The 21138-nt window shown below is 50.3% G+C and overlaps 1 protein-coding gene across 34 annotated transcripts in view; it reads left to right on the forward strand.

The window, feature by feature from the left end:
• UBAP2 (ubiquitin associated protein 2) overlaps nucleotides 1–21138 on the forward strand; it is a 224130-nt gene that overhangs the window by 64776 nt on the left and 138216 nt on the right. For 21 of the 34 annotated variants that reach the window (XM_088156698.1, XM_088156708.1, XM_088156719.1 and 18 more), the window contains 4 exons: nucleotides 2358–2424; nucleotides 3122–3317; nucleotides 4555–4646; nucleotides 5548–5598. In XM_088156698.1, the coding sequence (XP_088012824.1) occupies nucleotides 2358–2424; nucleotides 3122–3317; nucleotides 4555–4646; nucleotides 5548–5598 (406 nt within the window). The remainder of the gene's footprint in view (nucleotides 1–2357; nucleotides 2425–3121; nucleotides 3318–4554; nucleotides 4647–5547; nucleotides 5599–21138) is intronic. The other 13 variants (XM_088156716.1, XM_088156725.1, XM_088156724.1 and 10 more) reach the window with 1 other exon arrangement.

The raw sequence follows: 21138 nt of genomic DNA on the forward strand, positions 1-21138 counted from the left end.
CTAATGGCAGAGCAGCTGCTGCCCTCAAGCTTTCATGATACATATACAACTTTGTGTTTAAGAGGTTTGCTTCAATCATGCTAGCTAAATCAGCTAAATTGATTCCCCCAGTTAATTTTTCCTACTTTTTGCCTGCTGTTTTTGTTCAGTGTCATATATTTGAAATAATTCTTTAACAGTTTACTACATGGTCAGTTTGAAATAGTGTAGTCTCATTTATGTTTGTATTTCTTAAAATTAAAATCCAGAAATAATTTCACAGGGAAAACTGTGTGTGTTTTCTTTTCTAAGATGTTTCCTTGAGATACTTCAAAATATCAGATTGGTGTTCCTGGAAGTGCATCTAGCACAATTCAGCTCATTTGCACTGTCTCTCTGTTTTTCTGAATGCCTGTTACATCCTCAGTCAGCTTGATGCCTTAGGATTTTAGCTTTTATATTTTTCATATATTTGTGATTCTGCAATTCTTTAGTGTATAACTCTAAACTCCGTATAAAGTGTTAGCTACTGTCTTCACATTTTGATCAGACAAAACAATTCCTCTCTAGGCCTGGGACTCAAGGACACCTTACTGTCTCAGGCCTTGAAAAGTATAAACAGAAGTGAGTTGGTGGGGAGCAAACCTGGGGTAAATTACTTCATTACCTGAAGTTGTAATTGAAAGATTAACCCCCTAATATGCAAATGGACCAAGCTTATAAAATCATGAAGATTCATGACTGGTCATCCATGTTTGGGTGTAGCCCCTGGGAGGCTTCATCTGCTCTTAATGTACTGAAAACCTTTCAATAAATACAGCCACTTTTTATTATCTTAATTTTGTCTGGCCTCTGTTTTGAGGTAAGGCTGAAAAAGGCATCAAGGTGACATCCTGAAGCTGTATTGAGTTATATTTTTGATACTCACGTTTTTACTATATTTGTTGATACAAGAAACTGATTTGAGATATCAGAGTGTTTTTTCTGTTTCACAGCTAGGACATATTTTATTTTCTTTTACACTCTAGTATTTTTTTGTTGAATAAAATAGTAAACATGTCAAACAAGAACTGTTCTCTTTACATTGATCACATTTCTCACACTGATTTGTTGAAAACTGTATAAATGGATGGAAATTTCAGCTGGGAGTCTGTGCTGTTGGACAGATACAAAGCCGTCATCAGGATGCCTGAATTCCAAATGTGTCTGACATGGTAGAGCTGATACTTGTGGTCTGTGTCTCTATCTTAGGTCGGACTGTGAATTAAGGCTTATCAAAAGACCCAGTAAGAGTGGGTGAGGGAGTGGGATAAAACTCTTATGTTGGACTGAGCTATGTTTTCCCTTGCTGCCTAAAGTGATGTTGTTGTAATTCCTGCAGAAGCAAAAGTTTTGAAAGTTAAGCTATGAAACTGTAAAAGTTTATTCTGGGCCTAGGCCTTGAAGAGCTACCAGAAGTGTTTATCCTAAAATTAGGTCATATAATGTAGCTGTCAGCTTTGGTATGAAAACTTCTGTGCTTTCTTGTGGCTATATTCAGAGAGAGCACTAAACTAATTTTGTTGTTAGGATCTCTCCTGCTTCTTATTTAATAAGGAGGGGTTTTTTCGAGCACCAAACTTTATGCATGAGTTTTATATCTTTATTTTGGTTACCTTTCTTCAATGTTGGTTCAGTGTATTGCATACTATATACAGTGGGTTACGTTCTTTACCTCGAATATCGGGTATAACTTATCAGCTTAAATGTTTAAGTGCCATTTTCAGTCACCTTTCAGGAAGACGTTTTAAGATCTCTGGATGAATTATGGGCCAAATACCCGGCAGTTCTAATTGGTTGAGTTAGTGTTATGCAGCTCAAAATGTGAGAAACACCAGCGTGAGTCAAATCAAAGCACTTCCTCACTTAAAACTTGTTCCCTATCGTAAACAGCAGAAAAAGATTGAGAAACAGGGCTTCTGCTTGTGTGAACCTTGTTTTGACTTTGATCTTTGTGTGTCATGGAGTCATCACTATTTGGTTCCTGAAGCAACTATAGTTTTTCTAAAGGTGCAGTAAATTGAAAAATACAAATGAGTGGTGGTTTAGATGTTTCTTGTTAATAATAATGACTCTACTTTATTTTTTTCATTAAAAGGTAATAGGATACTAATTAAAGGAGAAAGTGCCTGTAGAAGTGTCTATATTCATACATACACATGCCTCTGTGTGTATGTATACACACACTCTTACACTCACACTCTTGAATATTTTAACTACTCTGTTATTCTAGGTGTGCACACACACCTAGAAATTTTTTTAACTAATGTCTTACTGCATATCTGTATTTGTTAAAAATAGAAAATGAGTTTTCTTAATTCTTTACAATTGCCTTCCAGCTCCCTTTCCAATCATCAGAGCAGCCTCTCTCCTGCCTCAGTGTTGTCTTCAAGCACATCACATGTGGTAAGTTAGTATTAAAACAAGTGCTTGGCAAATAGTTTATCTCATAATTAGACCATCTCTTAAAGTTGGATGTATCTCAGTACCCCAAGAACCAAAACAAGACCCTTACCTCAAGGAAGGAGGACTCTCAGCCCTCTAGTGGGGGAAAAGTGATTACCACTTGTGATTTGTACTAGATCAGGAATAGCTATGACAGACTTGCCAGTCACACAGCTGCGAGGGAAATTGTCATGCCAGCTAGGGAGGATGAAATAAAAAAAAAAATTGTGTGTAACTAGTTTATTAAAAAAACAAAACAAAAACTTCAAGGTGACAATCTGAAACGTCTCCAAAATATGGACTGCTAGCAGTCTGCACTGGAGAGGTTGGTTGACAAAACGCAGGTGATGGAATAATATATGTTATGTTTGAGTTACTGTATTACAGTAGTAATACAGGAGTACTGTATTACAGATAGTGTAGCAATTTGAGTTTAGATTGTACAATAATTTCCTTTCAATCACAAAAACATCACAAGCATGCAACTTAGTTGCTTGCTTGATACATAGATAATGCATATCTTTTGCATGTGTCGCTGTTATTTCAAAAGTTTTTGAAAGTTGGGTTTGTTTTTTGTTGTTTTTTGCCCTTTTCCCCAGCATCTTCCACTGTGGTTTATTTGCTCTGCGATCCTCATTCTTTTTGTCTCCTTTTCTAGCACACTAGTATTGAGAACACAACTTCGCTCCAGCCCTCAACAACCTTTTCAACTGCTTCAACCTCAGCCACTAGCACCACCTCCTCGGTTGTCAGCATGGCAAGCAGTATGAACACTACAAACAGCCTTGGCCTCAGTGTTACCAGTGTGTCTATACCAGCTGCTACCACACGGGCAGCTCCCTTAGTGTCTTCAGGTTGGCAATATTGACAGATCACGTGGATAGACAGAGGATTTCAGTCAGCAAGTCAGCAGGGCTGTCAGTTGAGCATCTCACTCGCCATAACAACGCTAAGAAGTTCACACTCTTCACTGGCATTTCCAGCATGCTGTATTTGCTGGCTTATGAAATAAAGTTGCCTGGTTTTATGTATTTGAAATATTTGTTAGGGTGTTATGTGGCATTTATACAGCACATTCTATCTTCAAAGAGCTTTATAAATACACACCAGAGCAGTTCTGACTTGGGACATTTTGGACTAGAAAATTCACCCAGTTTGTATTCCAAGCTGTGATCAGCTTCTAACTGTGAATTCACATAAGCTTTAGTTTCTGGCTTTTCTGTGACTTGAATTCATTCGGCAGTATCAGAATATGCTGCAGTGTCCTCATTATCATATGTCATATCCCTACAGCCACTTCTACAGAAAGGAAAGAAAAAGTCTGGGTCATTGCAAATAGCACTTCAGAAGGAGGGTCCATGGAGAAGGAGGGCTGGGAGGCTTCTAAGTGGAAGTGATGCTAAATTCTCTTTCTTCTGTGATGATCCTGAGCTGCTAGAAGGAAATCTTACAGAGAGAAGTGAATGATGTATTACTAAGGATCAAGCTTAGTTACAGAAGTATTTCTCATTTCTATAGCTTGTAAGTTAAGTGTCTTATGACTGGCCAAAGTACATTGTTCTTTTACTGTTCTGCTTCCTAGCACTGCTTCATGAAGATAGCTGAAACCATTTCAGTCTTCTCTTTGCTATTCTTAGCTGTCTTAAGTCGCCCATATAAAGCATGCTGGCAACATTTAGTGCTTTCTAGTCTATTGCTGCTGATAAAAGGAATGCATTGACAGAGCAGGAAATGAAAGGACAGACCTTGCTCTCGCAGATGGAGAACCATTTTTAAATTTGCCTTCAGGAAAGGACTGAGAAAAAGAGAAGTTTCCTGTAATTCTTGTAATCCTCTTGGACAAAGTAAATGACAAAATTAGGCTATTTTCTGATAGGACTGTTTTCAGGCTTAAGTAGTCTGTACTTTCCCCCTCTTGAGGTATGGTTAAACTCTTCAGGCTATTTCGAGCATGTTCATCAAACATCACAAAATCTCCTTTTTATAATCTAAGATGGTGCAGCTGCCACAGCTTGTGAGCTATCTTGTCTCAATGCTGAAGCCTTTTCTTTTCTAAAGGCTTGTTACAGTGTCTGTATTTTGATTCTACAGGCAAAGCTCCCCCAAACCTGCCCCAAGGTGTACCACCCTTGTTGCATAACCAGTATATTGTGGGACCTGGAGGACTTCTGCCTGCCTACCCAGTAAGCAGTTTCATTGTTTCTGTCTTTGATTTCTTAGCCTGTGGCGCAAGTGGGCCCTCCAGACCTGCTACTGTCTATGCCAAGGCATTTCTGGTGGCACATGTTACACCTGGAATTCTTGTTCCAAATGCTAAAGAACTTACTAAGTATGTTCAGTAGATGCTTACTGTTGATTGCAAACTGCAGAGCTTTTGGTACAGACCTGATCTGGCTGCTGTTGAAGCTAGACATGGGTCTATGTGGCTATGGTTTTCAGTGTTAACAGATTTTAGGCCCTTTAAATAAATTTAGGCTTCTTTAGGTTTATGTCACTGGAATAGATTTGCCGTAGCAGTGACTGAAATGTGCCATGTGTCCTGTCTCATGGTTTGAAAGCCTGGACATAGTTTTTTGATGTCTGACTAGCATCAACGTATTTTTGGTTATCTGTTTTTTGAATCTGAACCTTTATATGAGTAGTTTTTCTATATCAAACTGAATGTGAGGAGATAGCCGGGAGGTTGTGTTGTGGTCAAGTCATCAGCTATTTAATCTTAATGGTCTTTGAAGCAATGATTACAGCAAAGAGCGCTGTCTGTTGTTCTTGCTCCAACATCTGAATGCTCAGTAGATTTTTCATAAGTTCAGGAATGATGTGTCTGTGAAAACTGTATTGAAGATGGACAGTCAGACTCTCCTCAGAGGATGTTGTCACCAGGAAACAACATCAGTGTGACAAGCCTTTTTAATTCCAGTTCTGCTCTCTTTGAAATGCAGCAATGCCCTATGATGGCACAATGCAACATATGGTTGTAGACCTTTAACACAAACTGGGCTTAAGTCAAACTCAGTTCAAAGCCCCAAATTGATCAGCATCAGAAAAAAGTATTATAATGATGTTGTATTTTTATCTGTCTTTAAGCAGATTTATGGTTATGATGATCTCCAGATGCTTCAATCCAGACTGCCAATGGTAAGTAAATGACTTGCTTAAGTTTTAAACAAGTTGTCTTCACTGTTGGTCATTGGTGCCACATAAATTTGTTCATTTAATGGTGGTTAAGAGCTTTTCCTTATGTTCTATGTTCTTTCTTTTTAAATTTACATGATAATTGTGTAAATTGATACAGAGCAACTGTTGCATGATACATTTGTTCAGCTGAAAATCTCTAAATAGACACAAGTGTACTCTTTGCTCCTGAGTGGAGAAATGTCTAATTTTTGTAGCAACATTGACATTTTGTCTAATCTAGTTAAAGTCTTAAGTGTTTTCTTCTACCAAGACCTAAGGTTGAACAGCTAGTACACAAGTTGGTAGCCAGTAGGTGTATCTGAGAGATTTTGGGTGTGCTCATAGGTATAGATCTTTGCATATGCATCATGACAACAAACGCAGGTGAGCTGCAGGAGGGAGAGTGTGCAAAGTTTTTTTTCCTTATCTGAATCCAGAATACAAATGACATATGAGACAGACTGAGCTCTCAGATGGATTCAAAAAAGCCTCAGTCTAGATTGAAAAGTTATAAAGAATTCTCCTATCAGAAATCTAGGGTAAGGAACTTGGAGAAAAGGTCTGGTAGTAGGCAGCTCAGAACAGTTACATACTAGATTGATGCAGTGTATCTGTAGAGAAATGGAGCAGTGGGCAGTGATCTGAGAAGACTGGATTAATGCCATAATGTAAGGCCCGAATACAGGTATTCTGTGGAGAGCTTGGAGCAGCCAGAGTCAGATAGTTTAAAGGGGAGTACAGGGATGACTCAGACAATGCCCTGTCAGACTGTGGACTCTGAATGAAAAAGAACCCCAAAGCTGAGCAAATGGATAAAGACTTTTACCAGAGAAAGTCATGATACTTGATGAACTGTCAACTGAAGTGCATGGAATTATTTTTGTGGCAACAAGGTGCAAAATATTTGAAGTTGCAGGGCCAGGAGACACATATTGTAATGTATTAACATAGGCTACATGCCTGGTGGCCACCAAGCTGCTCTATCACTCCCCTCCTCATCTGGTCAAGGGAGAAAATACATCCTGAAAGACATGTGGAGTAAGATAAGTACAGGGAGAAATTAGTCACTGGTTACGGTCATGTGCAAGAGAGATGTGACTTGGGGAAATCAGTTTAACTCATTAGCAAACAAATCAGGGCAACAGGCAGGTGGATAATGAAATTAAACCAAATCTACAGAACACATTGCCTTCACCTCTCATGTTTTCTGGGACTCACTTTCATTCATGATTGTCTCTACATTCATCTCCCATGTGGCATAGGAGGATAGGGAATGGGACTGCCTTCTGTGCCATCGCTCTTCTGCTCCTCCCTCCTCATACTCTTGCCTGCTCCCGTTTTGGTTCCACAGTCTTCTAAAACTTCAGCACGAGTCCTAAAATGTTTTATGCTGGAAGAGGTAATCTGGTTGCAAGCACCTCTGCCATGTGAAGGGAAACCTTTTCCTGGACCACAATGAACAAAGCCCCATCCAGTCTGGCCTTGGACACATCCAAGGACGTGGTAATCTGGCTAACTCTAGGACTTGTTCCAGTGCCTCGCAATCCTCATAGTAAAGAATTTCTTTCAAATGCCTGATATAAACCTACTCTATTTCAGTTTAGAGATGCTCCCTGTGGTCCATTGCCTGTCACTGGAGATGCTGTGCAAAACTGGTTTTTCTTGGTTTTTTGTAAGGTACACTGAAATGTTGAAAGGCCACAGTAAGGTTTTCCTGGAGCGGTCTCCAGAATGAAGAACCCCAACTCTGTGACCTGTCTTTATAGAAAAAGTGTTCTGATGATCTGACTGTGTTTGTGGCCGTCTAGTGGACATGATGGAATAAGTCAATACCTTCCGTGTCCTGACGCCTACAGATTTGAAAATTGGAAAAGGAGGAGGAAAATACTGAGGAAAAAGGGGAGAGACATAACTGTGATGACGACATCAGGCACCATATTAACAAGACATTAATGAAAGTCTATCCTTAATCAGGTGAAAGTAAGAAGAGTGAGCAGGAGATGTACAGGACCCTGTTAGAAGCAAGGCTTGGAGTAGGTGTTGAGTGGAGATGACTCTACTGTGTGACAGAGGTTAGTTGTATAGGTAGACAGACGAGACGCAGTGGCGAGTGTCATTGTATCATAGTTCTTTATTTCTATGGCATAAATAAGTGCATAAGTAGAAGAATAAATAGCTAAATAAATAAATAAGTTGGTAAATACATAAGTGGAGACAGTCCTTTGTGCGAATCCCTGGGAGAGGCAGTATCAATGCAGGCGCAGTGGCTGTAGGCTGCAGTTGCCGTGCAGTGCTTCCAGCCGTGTCCGTTGTCCCAGGTTGGGGGGGTGAGGTGGGTTTGGGGCGCAGGTGTGGGGGCGTGGGGGTGGGTTGGTGTGTGGGCGTTGGTGCTAGCGGCGCATGGCGCGCGTGAGGCTGTGGAGGTGCCGTAAAGAGGCGCGAGCTTCGAGGCGGACGTGGTCCCAGGCGCAGGCGCTGTGGTTGTGGGCGTGGAGGAAGCTCTGGATGCGACTGAAGTACTTGTTGATGGTGAGCAGCGGGTTGCGTGGTCCTTGGAAGAGCGCGGCGTTGTCGGGGAGGCATTGCTCGAGGTGGTGGACGTGGTGCTGGAGTTTGTTGAGGAGGGCGCTGCGAGGCTGGGCGGGCCAGTGCTGGCGGGTGGCGTTGGTGCTGAGGGTGTGGAAGAGGTGCTGGAGGATGCTCAGGGCGGTGGCGGCGGCTTGGCGCGGGAGGAGGTTGTTGTGCGGGAGGGTGTCGGGGAAGAAGGGCCGTTCTTGGAGGTGGCAGGGCTGGGCGTGGCTGGGAGCCATGTCGTGGAGGAGGCGCAGGGCGTCGCCGGGGAAGGCGTCGTCGTGTGTCCAGAGGTGTTGGCAGGCGAGGGTGGTGGCGAGAGCGGTGAGGAGGAGCAGGAGGGCCGTGGCTGCGTGCGGCAGGCGTGGCCGTGTGGCTGTGGGCGCAGCAGCCATGCTGGGGCTGTGTGTGCTGTGGGGTGGTGCTGGGCAGGAGGCTGGTGGGGCTGGGTGGCGCTGGTTGTGCCGGTGGTGGCTGTGCTTGGGGTGCTGCGGGGCTTGGGGCTTTGTATGGCGGCAGGTTTCCCTTCATCGCTTTCTGATTGCTGGGAGTTTCCGCCCGTGCTTTCCAGTCGGGGCTGGTGGCTGTGGTGGTCTCGGGGCAGCGTTTTGTTGGGGTGCGTGTGGTTGGGGATTGTGGTGGCAGCGGTGTGCCGGGGGAGAGTGGCAGTAGTGGGTTGTGAAAGCGATGGGTCAGAGGCGTCGGGGCCAGGTGTGTTGGGGAGGGGTGTTGGGTGTTCCCTTGCAGCTGCAGGGCCAGCTTTAGGGCCTGTAGTGTGCAGCTGAAGTCTCCTATGTGCCTAGGATCGGTTTCCACCTGGAAAGCTGTGGTAGTGGCTGTGGTCACTTTTCCTTTCAGTTTGTGGCTTGCCTTTATTTTCATCTTTGCCAGCGTTTTCCTTTTGTGGTTGCAAAGGATGTGCAGTGATGTCAAGTGGGCCGGGCCTGGGTTTCTCGGTCATGCAGTGAATGCCTGGGGCAGTGGCGGTGTGCAAGGGGCTGTCTGTGGGCATGGGCCTTGGAGCCGTGAGAGTGTTCTTGCACGGAGGTTGCCTTGGTGCACTCTTGTATTCTGAAGTGTCAGCCAGCAAGACATGAAAAAACTAGGCAAAGCGAAGGAGGAGTGGGAAAAGAGGAAGAGCTTTGCTGCTCGTGCGTTGCTTGCTTTGTGTCCGTGACCCCACGTGTTGAGCCCCCGTGCGTGGGCACGGTTGTTTTTGCCCTGCTTGCGTGGATGAGGCAGCAGAGAGCGAAAGGCGACTGTCGTCCGTCAAAGAAGTGCTGTTGTGTTTTGGAATTGGTAGAGGCCTCTCCTGGGAGAGCGTGTCCCGCTCAGGGCTCTTTAGTTCGTGAGCGGGAGGGCTGGAGCTCTTGGAGGGGATGGCTGTGGAGATGCAGGGAGGAGCCGAGCACATGACTTGTGAGAAAGGCTGGGGGAGCCGAGCTTCTTCTTCAGCTGGAGTAGAGAAGATTTGCAGGTAGTTTCAGATGTCTTTAAAGAAAGGCCCAAAATGCAGGGAGCGGTGAAGAGGAATTGGTGGTGCTTTGAGCTGTGCGTGGGGGATGATGTGGCTGGGGCTTGTGGGGACATAGTGGGATTGTTGCTATGAGTGGAGTGTGGAATTTGAAACTTTTAGGCTTTTGGGGAAAAGAGGCTGTGGAGATGAGCCGTTGTTTGTAGCCTGGCGTGTCAGCGAGCTGCAGCCGCAGTGCGGAAGTCGTCAAAGGCCAAGGGTGGGAGCCCTGCATGAAGAATGAAGGTGCCAAGGGCAGCGTAGGATAGGATGAGGTTTGAGCCCACGGAGGGAACCGGAATATGTTGGCGTGCATTGGGACCTGATGAGATTCACGCGTGAGTGCTGAGGGAATTGTTCTATGGAGTTGCTTGGCCAAGGTGGATGATTTTTGGGAAGCGGTGCTTGTCAGTTGAAGTCCTTGGAAAGTGGAAGTAGGGAAATACGACGGCTGTTTTTGCAAAGGGAAAAGCAGAAGAGCGTGGGAACTGCAGAGCAGTGAGTGTGAGCTTTGTTGCAGGCCAAATGATGAGGCTGCTTCTCCGGGAAAGAGAAATTCCGCTAAGACGGCTGGAAAACAAGGAGGTGATTGGTAGGAGGGAAGATGGCTTTGCGAAGTGGAAGCTCGCCATTCCCGGAAGTTTTGTTGTTCTGTGGCTCGGGCTAGGCAGCACTGGTGGCTAGGGGCAGAGGGAGTGACCTGGTGTGCCTGGACTTGTGCAAAGGGTTTGACGCTGTCCTACACGACCTCGTTGCTGATCCATGGATTGGATGGCTGGAGTACGGCATGGCTTAAAGTGATGAGCTGCAGCGTGTCTTTCCGGCATGTCGTGGTTTAGGGCAATTTTGGGAGGAAACCTCTGAATGGGGTCCGTCTAGGAAAGAGATTCAAGTAGTCCCTCCCCCAGCTGGTTTGAGGAAATACTTCCTTGGAGAGAAGTGGAAAATAAACTCTTTATTTAACCGGGAGAGCGCTTCCCAGCCCAAAAGTGAACGTACTAAACCGCAAAGCCTCTTGCTGCTCCGAAGAGATGACAAATTCAGAAGAGTCCCTTTGGTGGGTCGCAGCCCGGCTCGCTCAGTCTGTTCTCAGTCCCTCCGATGCCCGGAAATGCCGCAGCCCAGGCCAGACCTAGTGGGCCACGGGTGTGAGCTCCTGGGGCTCTTCTGGGTTTTCAGTCCGGAGCAGGTTGGAACAACTCCGAGAAGAAGGTTAAAAAAAAAAAATAAGATAAAATAAAAGAAAATCCCTCCAAAAACCCGCCAGAGTCCAGGTAGCTTCTTGGCGTCAGCTAGGCAGAACAAGTAAGCAAAAGCAAAGGAGAGCCTCTGTGCAGCTGTCCACTGTGCATAGCACAGTCAGTGTGAAGGATGCTGGGGAGCTAGTGCAGTCTGTGATAACAAACTCAGCGCCTATTGCCTCCTCCTTGACTCCTGGACCCAGTCTTAAAGCTGCAGAACTCAATTTGCAAGACCAAGAGAAGATTGGGGATACAAGCATCCTAAAGTGGCCCCAATGCACAGCCTCGGGGTGTTTTTATTTGGTGGTGATGGCCAAAATTTGGCCGTGTTTTTCCAAAGGGGTTGCTGCAGGATCATGCTTGGGCAAGTGGCGTGTGGAAGAGTGGGCAGAGGATGTTTGGAGCAGGACTGGGGGTAGGTGTTGAGTGGAGACGGTTGTCCTCTGGCCCAAAGAGTAGCTGCAGTGCTAGTGAGATGAGAGGCAGTGGCGAGCATTTTTGTCCTAGGTCTTTATTTTTTCTGGCATATAGAAGTGAGTAAGTAGAAGAATAAATAGCTGAATAAATAAATAAACAAACAAACAAACAAACAAATAAATAAATGAACAAATAAATAAATAAAATAAACAAGTCACGGTGTAACCACGTCGAGGAAGTCCTTTGTGCGAATCCCTGGGAGAGGCTGTATGAATGCAGGCGCAGTGGCTGTAGGCTGCGGTTGCCGTGCGGTGCTTCCAGCCGTGTCCGTTGTCCCAGGTTGGGGGGGTGAGGTGGGTTTGGGGCGCAGGTGTGGGGGCGTGGGGGTGGGTTGGTGTGTGGGCGTTGGTGCTAGCGGCGCATGGCGCGCGTGAGGCTGTGGAGGTGCCGTAAAGAGGCGCGAGCTTCGAGGCGGACGTGGTCCCAGGCGCAGGCGCTGTGGTTGTGGGCGTGGAGGAAGCTCTGGATGCGACTGAAGTACTTGTTGATGGTGAGCAGCGGGTTGCGTGGTCCTTGGAAGAGCGCGGCGTTGTCGGGGAGGCATTGCTCGAGGTGGTGGACGTGGTGCTGGAGTTTGTTGAGGAGGGCGCTGCGAGGCTGGGCGGGCCAGTGCTGGCGGGTGGCGTTGGTGCTGAGGGTGTGGAAGAGGTGCTGGAGGATGCGCAGGGCGGTGGCGGCGGCTTGGCGCGGGAGGAGGTTGTTGTGCGGGAGGGTGTCGGGGAAGAAGGGCCGCTCTTGGAGGTGGCAGGGCTGGGCGTGGCTGGGAGCCATGTCGTGGAGGAGGCGCAGGGCGTCGCCGGGGAAGGCGTCGTCGTGTGTCCAGAGGTGTTGGCAGGCGAGGGTGGTGGCGAGAGCGGTGAGGAGGAGCAGGAGGGCCGTGGCTGCGTGCGGCAGGCGTGGCCGTGTGGCTGTGGGCGCAGCAGCCATGCTGGGGCTGTGTGTGCTGTGGGGTGGTGCTGGGCAGGAGGCTGGTGGGGCTGGGTGGCGCTGGTTGTGCCGGTGGTGGCTGTGCTTGGGGTGCTGCGGGGCTTGGGGCTTTGTATGGCGGCAGGTTTCCCTTCATCGCTTTCTGATTGCTGGGAGTTTCCGCCCGTGCTTTCCAGTCGGGGCTGGTGGCTGTGGTGGTCTCGGGGCAGCGTTTTGTTGGGGTGCGTGTGGTTGGGGATTGTGGTGGCAGCGGTGTGCCGGGGGAGAGTGGCAGTAGTGGGTTGTGAAAGCGATGGGTCAGAGGCGTCGGGGCCAGGTGTGTTGGGGAGGGGTGTTGGGTGTTCCCTTGCAGCTGCAGGGCCAGCTTTAGGGCCTGTAGTGTGCAGCTGAAGTCTCCTATGTGCCTAGGATCGGTTTCCACCTGGAAAGCTGTGGTAGTGGCTGTGGTCACTTTTCCTTTCAGTTTGTGGCTTGCCTTTATTTTCATCTTTGCCAGCGTTTTCCTTTTGTGGTTGCAAAGGATGTGCAGTGATGTCAAGTGGGCCGGGCCTGGGTTTCTCGGTCATGCAGTGAATGCCTGGGGCAGTGGCGGTGTGCAAGGGGCTGTCTGTGGGCATGGGCCTTGGAGCCGTGAGAGTGTTCTTGCACGGAGGTTGCCTTGGTGCACTCTTGTATTCTGAAGTGTCAGCCAGCAAGACATGAAAAAACTAGGCAAAGCGAAGGAGGAGTGGGAAAAGAGGAAGAGCTTTGCTGCTCATGCGTTGCTTGCTTTGTGTCCGTGACCCCACGTGTTGAGCCCCCGTGCGTGGGCACGGTTGTTTTTGCCCTGCTTGCGTGGATGAGGCAGCAGAGAGCGAAAGGCGACTGTCGTCCGTCAAAGAAGTGCTGTTGTGTTTTGGAATTGGTAGAGGCCTCTCCTGGGAGAGCGTGTCCCGCTCAGGGCTCTTTAGTTCGTGAGCGGGAGGGCTGGAGCTCTTGGAGGGGATGGCTGTGGAGATGCAGGGAGGAGCCGAGCACATGACTTGTGAGAAAGGCTGGGGGAGCCGAGCTTCTTCTTCAGCTGGAGTAGAGAAGATTTGCAGGTAGTTTCAGATGTCTTTAAAGAAAGGCCCAAAATGCAGGGAGCGGTGAAGAGGAATTGGTGGTGCTTTGAGCTGTGCGTGGGGGATGATGTGGCTGGGGCTTGTGGGGACATAGTGGGATTGTTGCTATGAGTGGAGTGTGGAATTTGAAACTTTTAGGCTTTTGGGGAAAAGAGGCTGTGGAGATGAGCCGTTGTTTGTAGCCTGGCGTGTCAGCGAGCTGCAGCCGCAGTGCGGAAGTCGTCAAAGGCCAAGGGTGGGAGCCCTGCATGAAGAATGAAGGTGCCAAGGGCAGCGTAGGATAGGATGAGGTTTGAGCCCACGGAGGGAACCGGAATATGTTGGCGTGCATTGGGACCTGATGAGATTCACGCGTGAGTGCTGAGGGAATTGTTCTATGGAGTTGCTTGGCCAAGGTGGATGATTTTTGGGAAGCGGTGCTTGTCAGTTGAAGTCCTTGGAAAGTGGAAGTAGGGAAATACGACGGCTGTTTTTGCAAAGGGAAAAGCAGAAGAGCGTGGGAACTGCAGAGCAGTGAGTGTGAGCTTTGTTGCAGGCCAAATGATGAGGCTGCTTCTCCGGGAAAGAGAAATTCCGCTAAGACGGCTGGAAAACAAGGAGGTGATTGGTAGGAGGGAAGATGGCTTTGCGAAGTGGAAGCTCGCCATTCCCGGAAGTTTTGTTGTTCTGTGGCTCGGGCTAGGCAGCACTGGTGGCTAGGGGCAGAGGGAGTGACCTGGTGTGCCTGGACTTGTGCAAAGGGTTTGACGCTGTCCTACACGACCTCGTTGCTGATCCATGGATTGGATGGCTGGAGTACGGCATGGCTTAAAGTGATGAGCTGCAGCGTGTCTTTCCGGCATGTCGTGGTTTAGGGCAATTTTGGGAGGAAACCTCTGAATGGGGTCCGTCTAGGAAAGAGATTCAAGTAGTCCCTCCCCCAGCTGGTTTGAGGAAATACTTCCTTGGAGAGAAGTGGAAAATAAACTCTTTATTTAACCGGGAGAGCGCTTCCCAGCCCAAAAGTGAACGTACTAAACCGCAAAGCCTCTTGCTGCTCCGAAGAGGTGACAAATTCAGAAGAGTCCCTTTGGTGGGTCGCAGCCCGGCTCACTCAGTCTGTTCTCAGTCCCTCCGATGCCCGGAAATGCCGCAGCCCAGGCCAGACCTAGTGGGCCATGGCTGTGAGCTCCTGGGGCTCTTCTGGGTTTTCAGTCCGGAGCAGGTTGGAACAACTCCGAGAAGAAGGTTAAAAAAAAAAAATAAGATAAAATAAAAGAAAATCCCTCCAAAAACCCGCCAGAGTCCAGGTAGCTTCTTGGCGTCAGCTAGGCAGAACAAGTAAGCAAAAGCAAAGGAGAGCCTCTGTGCAGCTGTCCACTGTGCATAGCACAGTCAGTGTGAAGGATGCTGGGGAGCTAGTGCAGTCTGTGATAACAAACTCAGCGCCTATTGCCTCCTCCTTGACTCCTGGACCCAGTCTTAAAGCTGCAGAACTCAATTTGCAAGACCAAGAGAAGATTGGGGATACAAGCATCCTAAAGTGGCCCCAATGCACAGCCTCGGGGTGTTTTTATTTGGTGGTGATGGCCAAAATTTGGCCGTGTTTTTCCAAAGGGGTTGCTGCAGGATCATGCTTGGGCAAGTGGCGTGTGGAAGAGTGGGCAGAGGATGTTTGGAGCAGGACTGGGGGTAGGTGTTGAGTGGAGACGGTTGTCCTCTGGCCCAAAGAGTAGCTGCAGTGCTAGTGAGATGAGAGGCAGTGGCGAGCATTTTTGTCCTAGGTCTTTATTTTTTCTGGCATATAGAAGTGAGTAAGTAGAAGAATAAATAGCTGAATAAATAAATAAACAAACAAACAAACAAACAAATAAATAAATGAACAAATAAATAAATAAAATAAACAAGTCACGGTGTAACCACGTCGAGGAAGTCCTTTGTGCGAATCCCTGGGAGAGGCTGTATGAATGCAGGCGCAGTGGCTGTAGGCTGCGGTTGCCGTGCGGTGCTTCCAGCCGTGTCCGTTGTCCCAGGTTGGGGGGGTGAGGTGGGTTTGGGGCGCAGGTGTGGGGGCGTGGGGGTGGGTTGGTGTGTGGGCGTTGGTGCTAGCGGCGCATGGCGCGCGTGAGGCTGTGGAGGTGCCGTAAAGAGGCGCGAGCTTCGAGGCGGACGTGGTCCCAGGCGCAGGCGCTGTGGTTGTGGGCGTGGAGGAAGCTCTGGATGCGACTGAAGTACTTGTTGATGGTGAGCAGCGGGTTGCGTGGTCCTTGGAAGAGCGCGGCGTTGTCGGGGAGGCATTGCTCGAGGTGGTGGACGTGGTGCTGGAGTTTGTTGAGGAGGGCGCTGCGAGGCTGGGCGGGCCAGTGCTGGCGGGTGGCGTTGGTGCTGAGGGTGTGGAAGAGGTGCTGGAGGATGCTCAGGGCGGTGGCGGCGGCTTGGCGCGGGAGGAGGTTGTTGTGCGGGAGGGTGTCGGGGAAGAAGGGCCTCTCTTGGAGGTGGCAGGGCTGGGCGTGGCTGGGAGCCATGTCGTGGAGGAGGCGCAGGGCGTCGCCGGGGAAGGCGTCGTCGTGTGTCCAGAGGTGTTGGCAGGCGAGGGTGGTGGCGAGAGCGGTGAGGAGGAGCAGGAGGGCCGTGGCTGCGTGCGGCAGGCGTGGCCGTGTGGCTGTGGGCGCAGCAGCCATGCTGGGGCTGTGTGTGCTGTGGGGTGGTGCTGGGCAGGAGGCTGGTGGGGCTGGGTGGCGCTGGTTGTGCCGGTGGTGGCTGTGCTTGGGGTGCTGCGGGGCTTGGGGCTTTGTATGGCGGCAGGTTTCCCTTCATCGCTTTCTGATTGCTGGGAGTTTCCGCCCGTGCTTTCCAGTCGGGGCTGGTGGCTGTGGTGGTCTCGGGGCAGCGTTTTGTTGGGGTGCGTGTGGTTGGGGATTGTGGTGGCAGCGGTGTGCCGGGGGAGAGTGGCAGTAGTGGGTTGTGAAAGCGATGGGTCAGAGGCGTCGGGGCCAGGTGTGTTGGGGAGGGGTGTTGGGTGTTCCCTTGCAGCTGCAGGGCCAGCTTTAGGGCCTGTAGTGTGCAGCTGAAGTCTCCTATGTGCCTAGGATCGGTTTCCACCTGGAAAGCTGTGGTAGTGGCTGTGGTCACTTTTCCTTTCAGTTTGTGGCTTGCCTTTATTTTCATCTTTGCCAGCGTTTTCCTTTTGTGGTTGCAAAGGATGTGCAGTGATGTCAAGTGGGCCGGGCCTGGGTTTCTCGGTCATGCAGTGAATGCCTGGGGCAGTGGCGGTGTGCAAGGGGCTGTCTGTGGGCATGGGCCTTGGAGCCGTGAGAGTGTTCTTGCACGGAGGTTGCCTTGGTGCACTCTTGTATTCTGAAGTGTCAGCCAGCAAGACATGAAAAAACTAGGCAAAGCGAAGGAGGAGTGGGAAAAGAGGAAGAGCTTTGCTGCTCATGCGTTGCTTGCTTTGTGTCCGTGACCCCACGTGTTGAGCCCCCGTGCGTGGGCACGGTTGTTTTTGCCCTGCTTGCGTGGATGAGGCAGCAGAGAGCGAAAGGCGACTGTCGTCCGTCAAAGAAGTGCTGTTGTGTTTTGGAATTGGTAGAGGCCTCTCCTGGGAGAGCGTGTCCCGCTCAGGGCTCTTTAGTTCGTGAGCGGGAGGGCTGGAGCTCTTGGAGGGGATGGCTGTGGAGATGCAGGGAGGAGCCGAGCACATGACTTGTGAGAAAGGCTGGGGGAGCCGAGCTTCTTCTTCAGCTGGAGTAGAGAAGATTTGCAGGTAGTTTCAGATGTCTTTAAAGAAAGGCCCAAAATGCAGGGAGCGGTGAAGAGGAATTGGTGGTGCTTTGAGCTGTGCGTGGGGGATGATGTGGCTGGGGCTTGTGGGGACATAGTGGGATTGTTGCTATGAGTGGAGTGTGGAATTTGAAACTTTTAGGCTTTTGGGGAAAAGAGGCTGTGGAGATGAGCCGTTGTTTGTAGCCTGGCGTGTCAGCGAGCTGCAGCCGCAGTGCGGAAGTCGTCAAAGGCCAAGGGTGGGAGCCCTGCATGAAGAATGAAGGTGCCAAGGGCAGCGTAGGATAGGATGAGGTTTGAGCCCACGGAGGGAACCGGAATATGTTGGCGTGCATTGGGACCTGATGAGATTCACGCGTGAGTGCTGAGGGAATTGTTCTATGGAGTTGCTTGGCCAAGGTGGATGATTTTTGGGAAGCGGTGCTTGTCAGTTGAAGTCCTTGGAAAGTGGAAGTAGGGAAATACAACGGCTGTTTTTGCAAAGGGAAAAGCAGAAGAGCGTGGGAACTGCAGAGCAGTGAGTGTGAGCTTTGTTGCAGGCCAAATGATGAGGCTGCTTCTCCGGGAAAGAGAAATTCCGCTAAGACGGCTGGAAAACAAGGAGGTGATTGGTAGGAGGGAAGATGGCTTTGCGAAGTGGAAGCTCGCCATTCCCGGAAGTTTTGTTGTTCTGTGGCTCGGGCTAGGCAGCACTGGTGGCTAGGGGCAGAGGGAGTGACCTGGTGTGCCTGGACTTGTGCAAAGGGTTTGACGCTGTCCTACACGACCTCGTTGCTGATCCATGGATTGGATGGCTGGAGTACGGCATGGCTTAAAGTGATGAGCTGCAGCGTGTCTTTCCGGCATGTCGTGGTTTAGGGCAATTTTGGGAGGAAACCTCTGAATGGGGTCCGTCTAGGAAAGAGATTCAAGTAGTCCCTCCCCCAGCTGGTTTGAGGAAATACTTCCTTGGAGAGAAGTGGAAAATAAACTCTTTATTTAACCGGGAGAGCGCTTCCCAGCCCAAAAGTGAACGTACTAAACCGCAAAGCCTCTTGCTGCTCCGAAGAGATGACAAATTCAGAAGAGTCCCTTTGGTGGGTCGCAGCCCGGCTCGCTCAGTCTGTTCTCAGTCCCTCCGATGCCCGGAAATGCCGCAGCCCAGGCCAGACCTAGTGGGCCACGGGTGTGAGCTCCTGGGGCTCTTCTGGGTTTTCAGTCCGGAGCAGGTTGGAACAACTCCGAGAAGAAGGTTAAAAAAAAAAAATAAGATAAAATAAAAGAAAATCCCTCCAAAAACCCGCCAGAGTCCAGGTAGCTTCTTGGCGTCAGCTAGGCAGAACAAGTAAGCAAAAGCAAAGGAGAGCCTCTGTGCAGCTGTCCACTGTGCATAGCACAGTCAGTGTGAAGGATGCTGGGGAGCTAGTGCAGTCTGTGATAACAAACTCAGCGCCTATTGCCTCCTCCTTGACTCCTGGACCCAGTCTTAAAGCTGCAGAACTCAATTTGCAAGACCAAGAGAAGATTGGGGATACAAGCATCCTAAAGTGGCCCCAATGCACAGCCTCGGGGTGTTTTTATTTGGTGGTGATGGCCAAAATTTGGCCGTGTTTTTCCAAAGGGGTTGCTGCAGGATCATGCTTGGGCAAGTGGCGTGTGGAAGAGTGGGCAGAGGATGTTTGGAGCAGGACTGGGGGTAGGTGTTGAGTGGAGACGGTTGTCCTCTGGCCCAAAGAGTAGCTGCAGTGCTAGTGAGATGAGAGGCAGTGGCGAGCATTTTTGTCCTAGGTCTTTATTTTTTCTGGCATATAGAAGTGAGTAAGTAGAAGAATAAATAGCTGAATAAATAAATAAACAAACAAACAAACAAACAAATAAATAAATGAACAAATAAATAAATAAAATAAACAAGTCACGGTGTAACCACGTCGAGGAAGTCCTTTGTGCGAATCCCTGGGAGAGGCTGTATGAATGCAGGCGCAGTGGCTGTAGGCTGCGGTTGCCGTGCGGTGCTTCCAGCCGTGTCCGTTGTCCCAGGTTGGGGGGGTGAGGTGGGTTTGGGGCGCAGGTGTGGGGGCGTGGGGGTGGGTTGGTGTGTGGGCGTTGGTGCTAGCGGCGCATGGCGCGCGTGAGGCTGTGGAGGTGCCGTAAAGAGGCGCGAGCTTCGAGGCGGACGTGGTCCCAGGCGCAGGCGCTGTGGTTGTGGGCGTGGAGGAAGCTCTGGATGCGACTGAAGTACTTGTTGATGGTGAGCAGCGGGTTGCGTGGTCCTTGGAAGAGCGCGGCGTTGTCGGGGAGGCATTGCTCGAGGTGGTGGACGTGGTGCTGGAGTTTGTTGAGGAGGGCGCTGCGAGGCTGGGCGGGCCAGTGCTGGCGGGTGGCGTTGGTGCTGAGGGTGTGGAAGAGGTGCTGGAGGATGCGCAGGGCGGTGGCGGCGGCTTGGCGCGGGAGGAGGTTGTTGTGCGGGAGGGTGTCGGGGAAGAAGGGCCGCTCTTGGAGGTGGCAGGGCTGGGCGTGGCTGGGAGCCATGTCGTGGAGGAGGCGCAGGGCGTCGCCGGGGAAGGCGTCGTCGTGTGTCCAGAGGTGTTGGCAGGCGAGGGTGGTGGCGAGAGCGGTGAGGAGGAGCAGGAGGGCCGTGGCTGCGTGCGGCAGGCGTGGCCGTGTGGCTGTGGGCGCAGCAGCCATGCTGGGGCTGTGTGTGCTGTGGGGTGGTGCTGGGCAGGAGGCTGGTGGGGCTGGGTGGCGCTGGTTGTGCCGGTGGTGGCTGTGCTTGGGGTGCTGCGGGGCTTGGGGCTTTGTATGGCGGCAGGTTTCCCTTCATCGCTTTCTGATTGCTGGGAGTTTCCGCCCGTGCTTTCCAGTCGGGGCTGGTGGCTGTGGTGGTCTCGGGGCAGCGTTTTGTTGGGGTGCGTGTGGTTGGGGATTGTGGTGGCAGCGGTGTGCCGGGGGAGAGTGGCAGTAGTGGGTTGTGAAAGCGATGGGTCAGAGGCGTCGGGGCCAGGTGTGTTGGGGAGGGGTGTTGGGTGTTCCCTTGCAGCTGCAGGGCCAGCTTTAGGGCCTGTAGTGTGCAGCTGAAGTCTCCTATGTGCCTAGGATCGGTTTCCACCTGGAAAGCTGTGGTAGTGGCTGTGGTCACTTTTCCTTTCAGTTTGTGGCTTGCCTTTATTTTCATCTTTGCCAGCGTTTTCCTTTTGTGGTTGCAAAGGATGTGCAGTGATGTCAAGTGGGCCGGGCCTGGGTTTCTCGGTCATGCAGTGAATGCCTGGGGCAGTGGCGGTGTGCAAGGGGCTGTCTGTGGGCATGGGCCTTGGAGCCGTGAGAGTGTTCTTGCACGGAGGTTGCCTTGGTGCACTCTTGTATTCTGAAGTGTCAGCCAGCAAGACATGAAAAAACTAGGCAAAGCGAAGGAGGAGTGGGAAAAGAGGAAGAGCTTTGCTGCTCATGCGTTGCTTGCTTTGTGTCCGTGACCCCACGTGTTGAGCCCCCGTGCGTGGGCACGGTTGTTTTTGCCCTGCTTGCGTGGATGAGGCAGCAGAGAGCGAAAGGCGACTGTCGTCCGTCAAAGAAGTGCTGTTGTGTTTTGGAATTGGTAGAGGCCTCTCCTGGGAGAGCGTGTCCCGCTCAGGGCTCTTTAGTTCGTGAGCGGGAGGGCTGGAGCTCTTGGAGGGGATGGCTGTGGAGATGCAGGGAGGAGCCGAGCACATGACTTGTGAGAAAGGCTGGGGGAGCCGAGCTTCTTCTTCAGCTGGAGTAGAGAAGATTTGCAGGTAGTTTCAGATGTCTTTAAAGAAAGGCCCAAAATGCAGGGAGCGGTGAAGAGGAATTGGTGGTGCTTTGAGATGTGCGTGGGGGATGATGTGGCTGGGGCTTGTGGGGACATAGTGGGATTGTTGCTATGAGTGGAGTGTGGAATTTGAAACTTTTAGGCTTT

This window comes from Sturnus vulgaris, chromosome Z (assembly GCF_052056855.1).
Source record: "Sturnus vulgaris isolate bStuVul1 chromosome Z, bStuVul1.hap1, whole genome shotgun sequence".
In the NCBI taxonomy this organism is placed as follows: Eukaryota; Metazoa; Chordata; class Aves; order Passeriformes; family Sturnidae; genus Sturnus; species Sturnus vulgaris.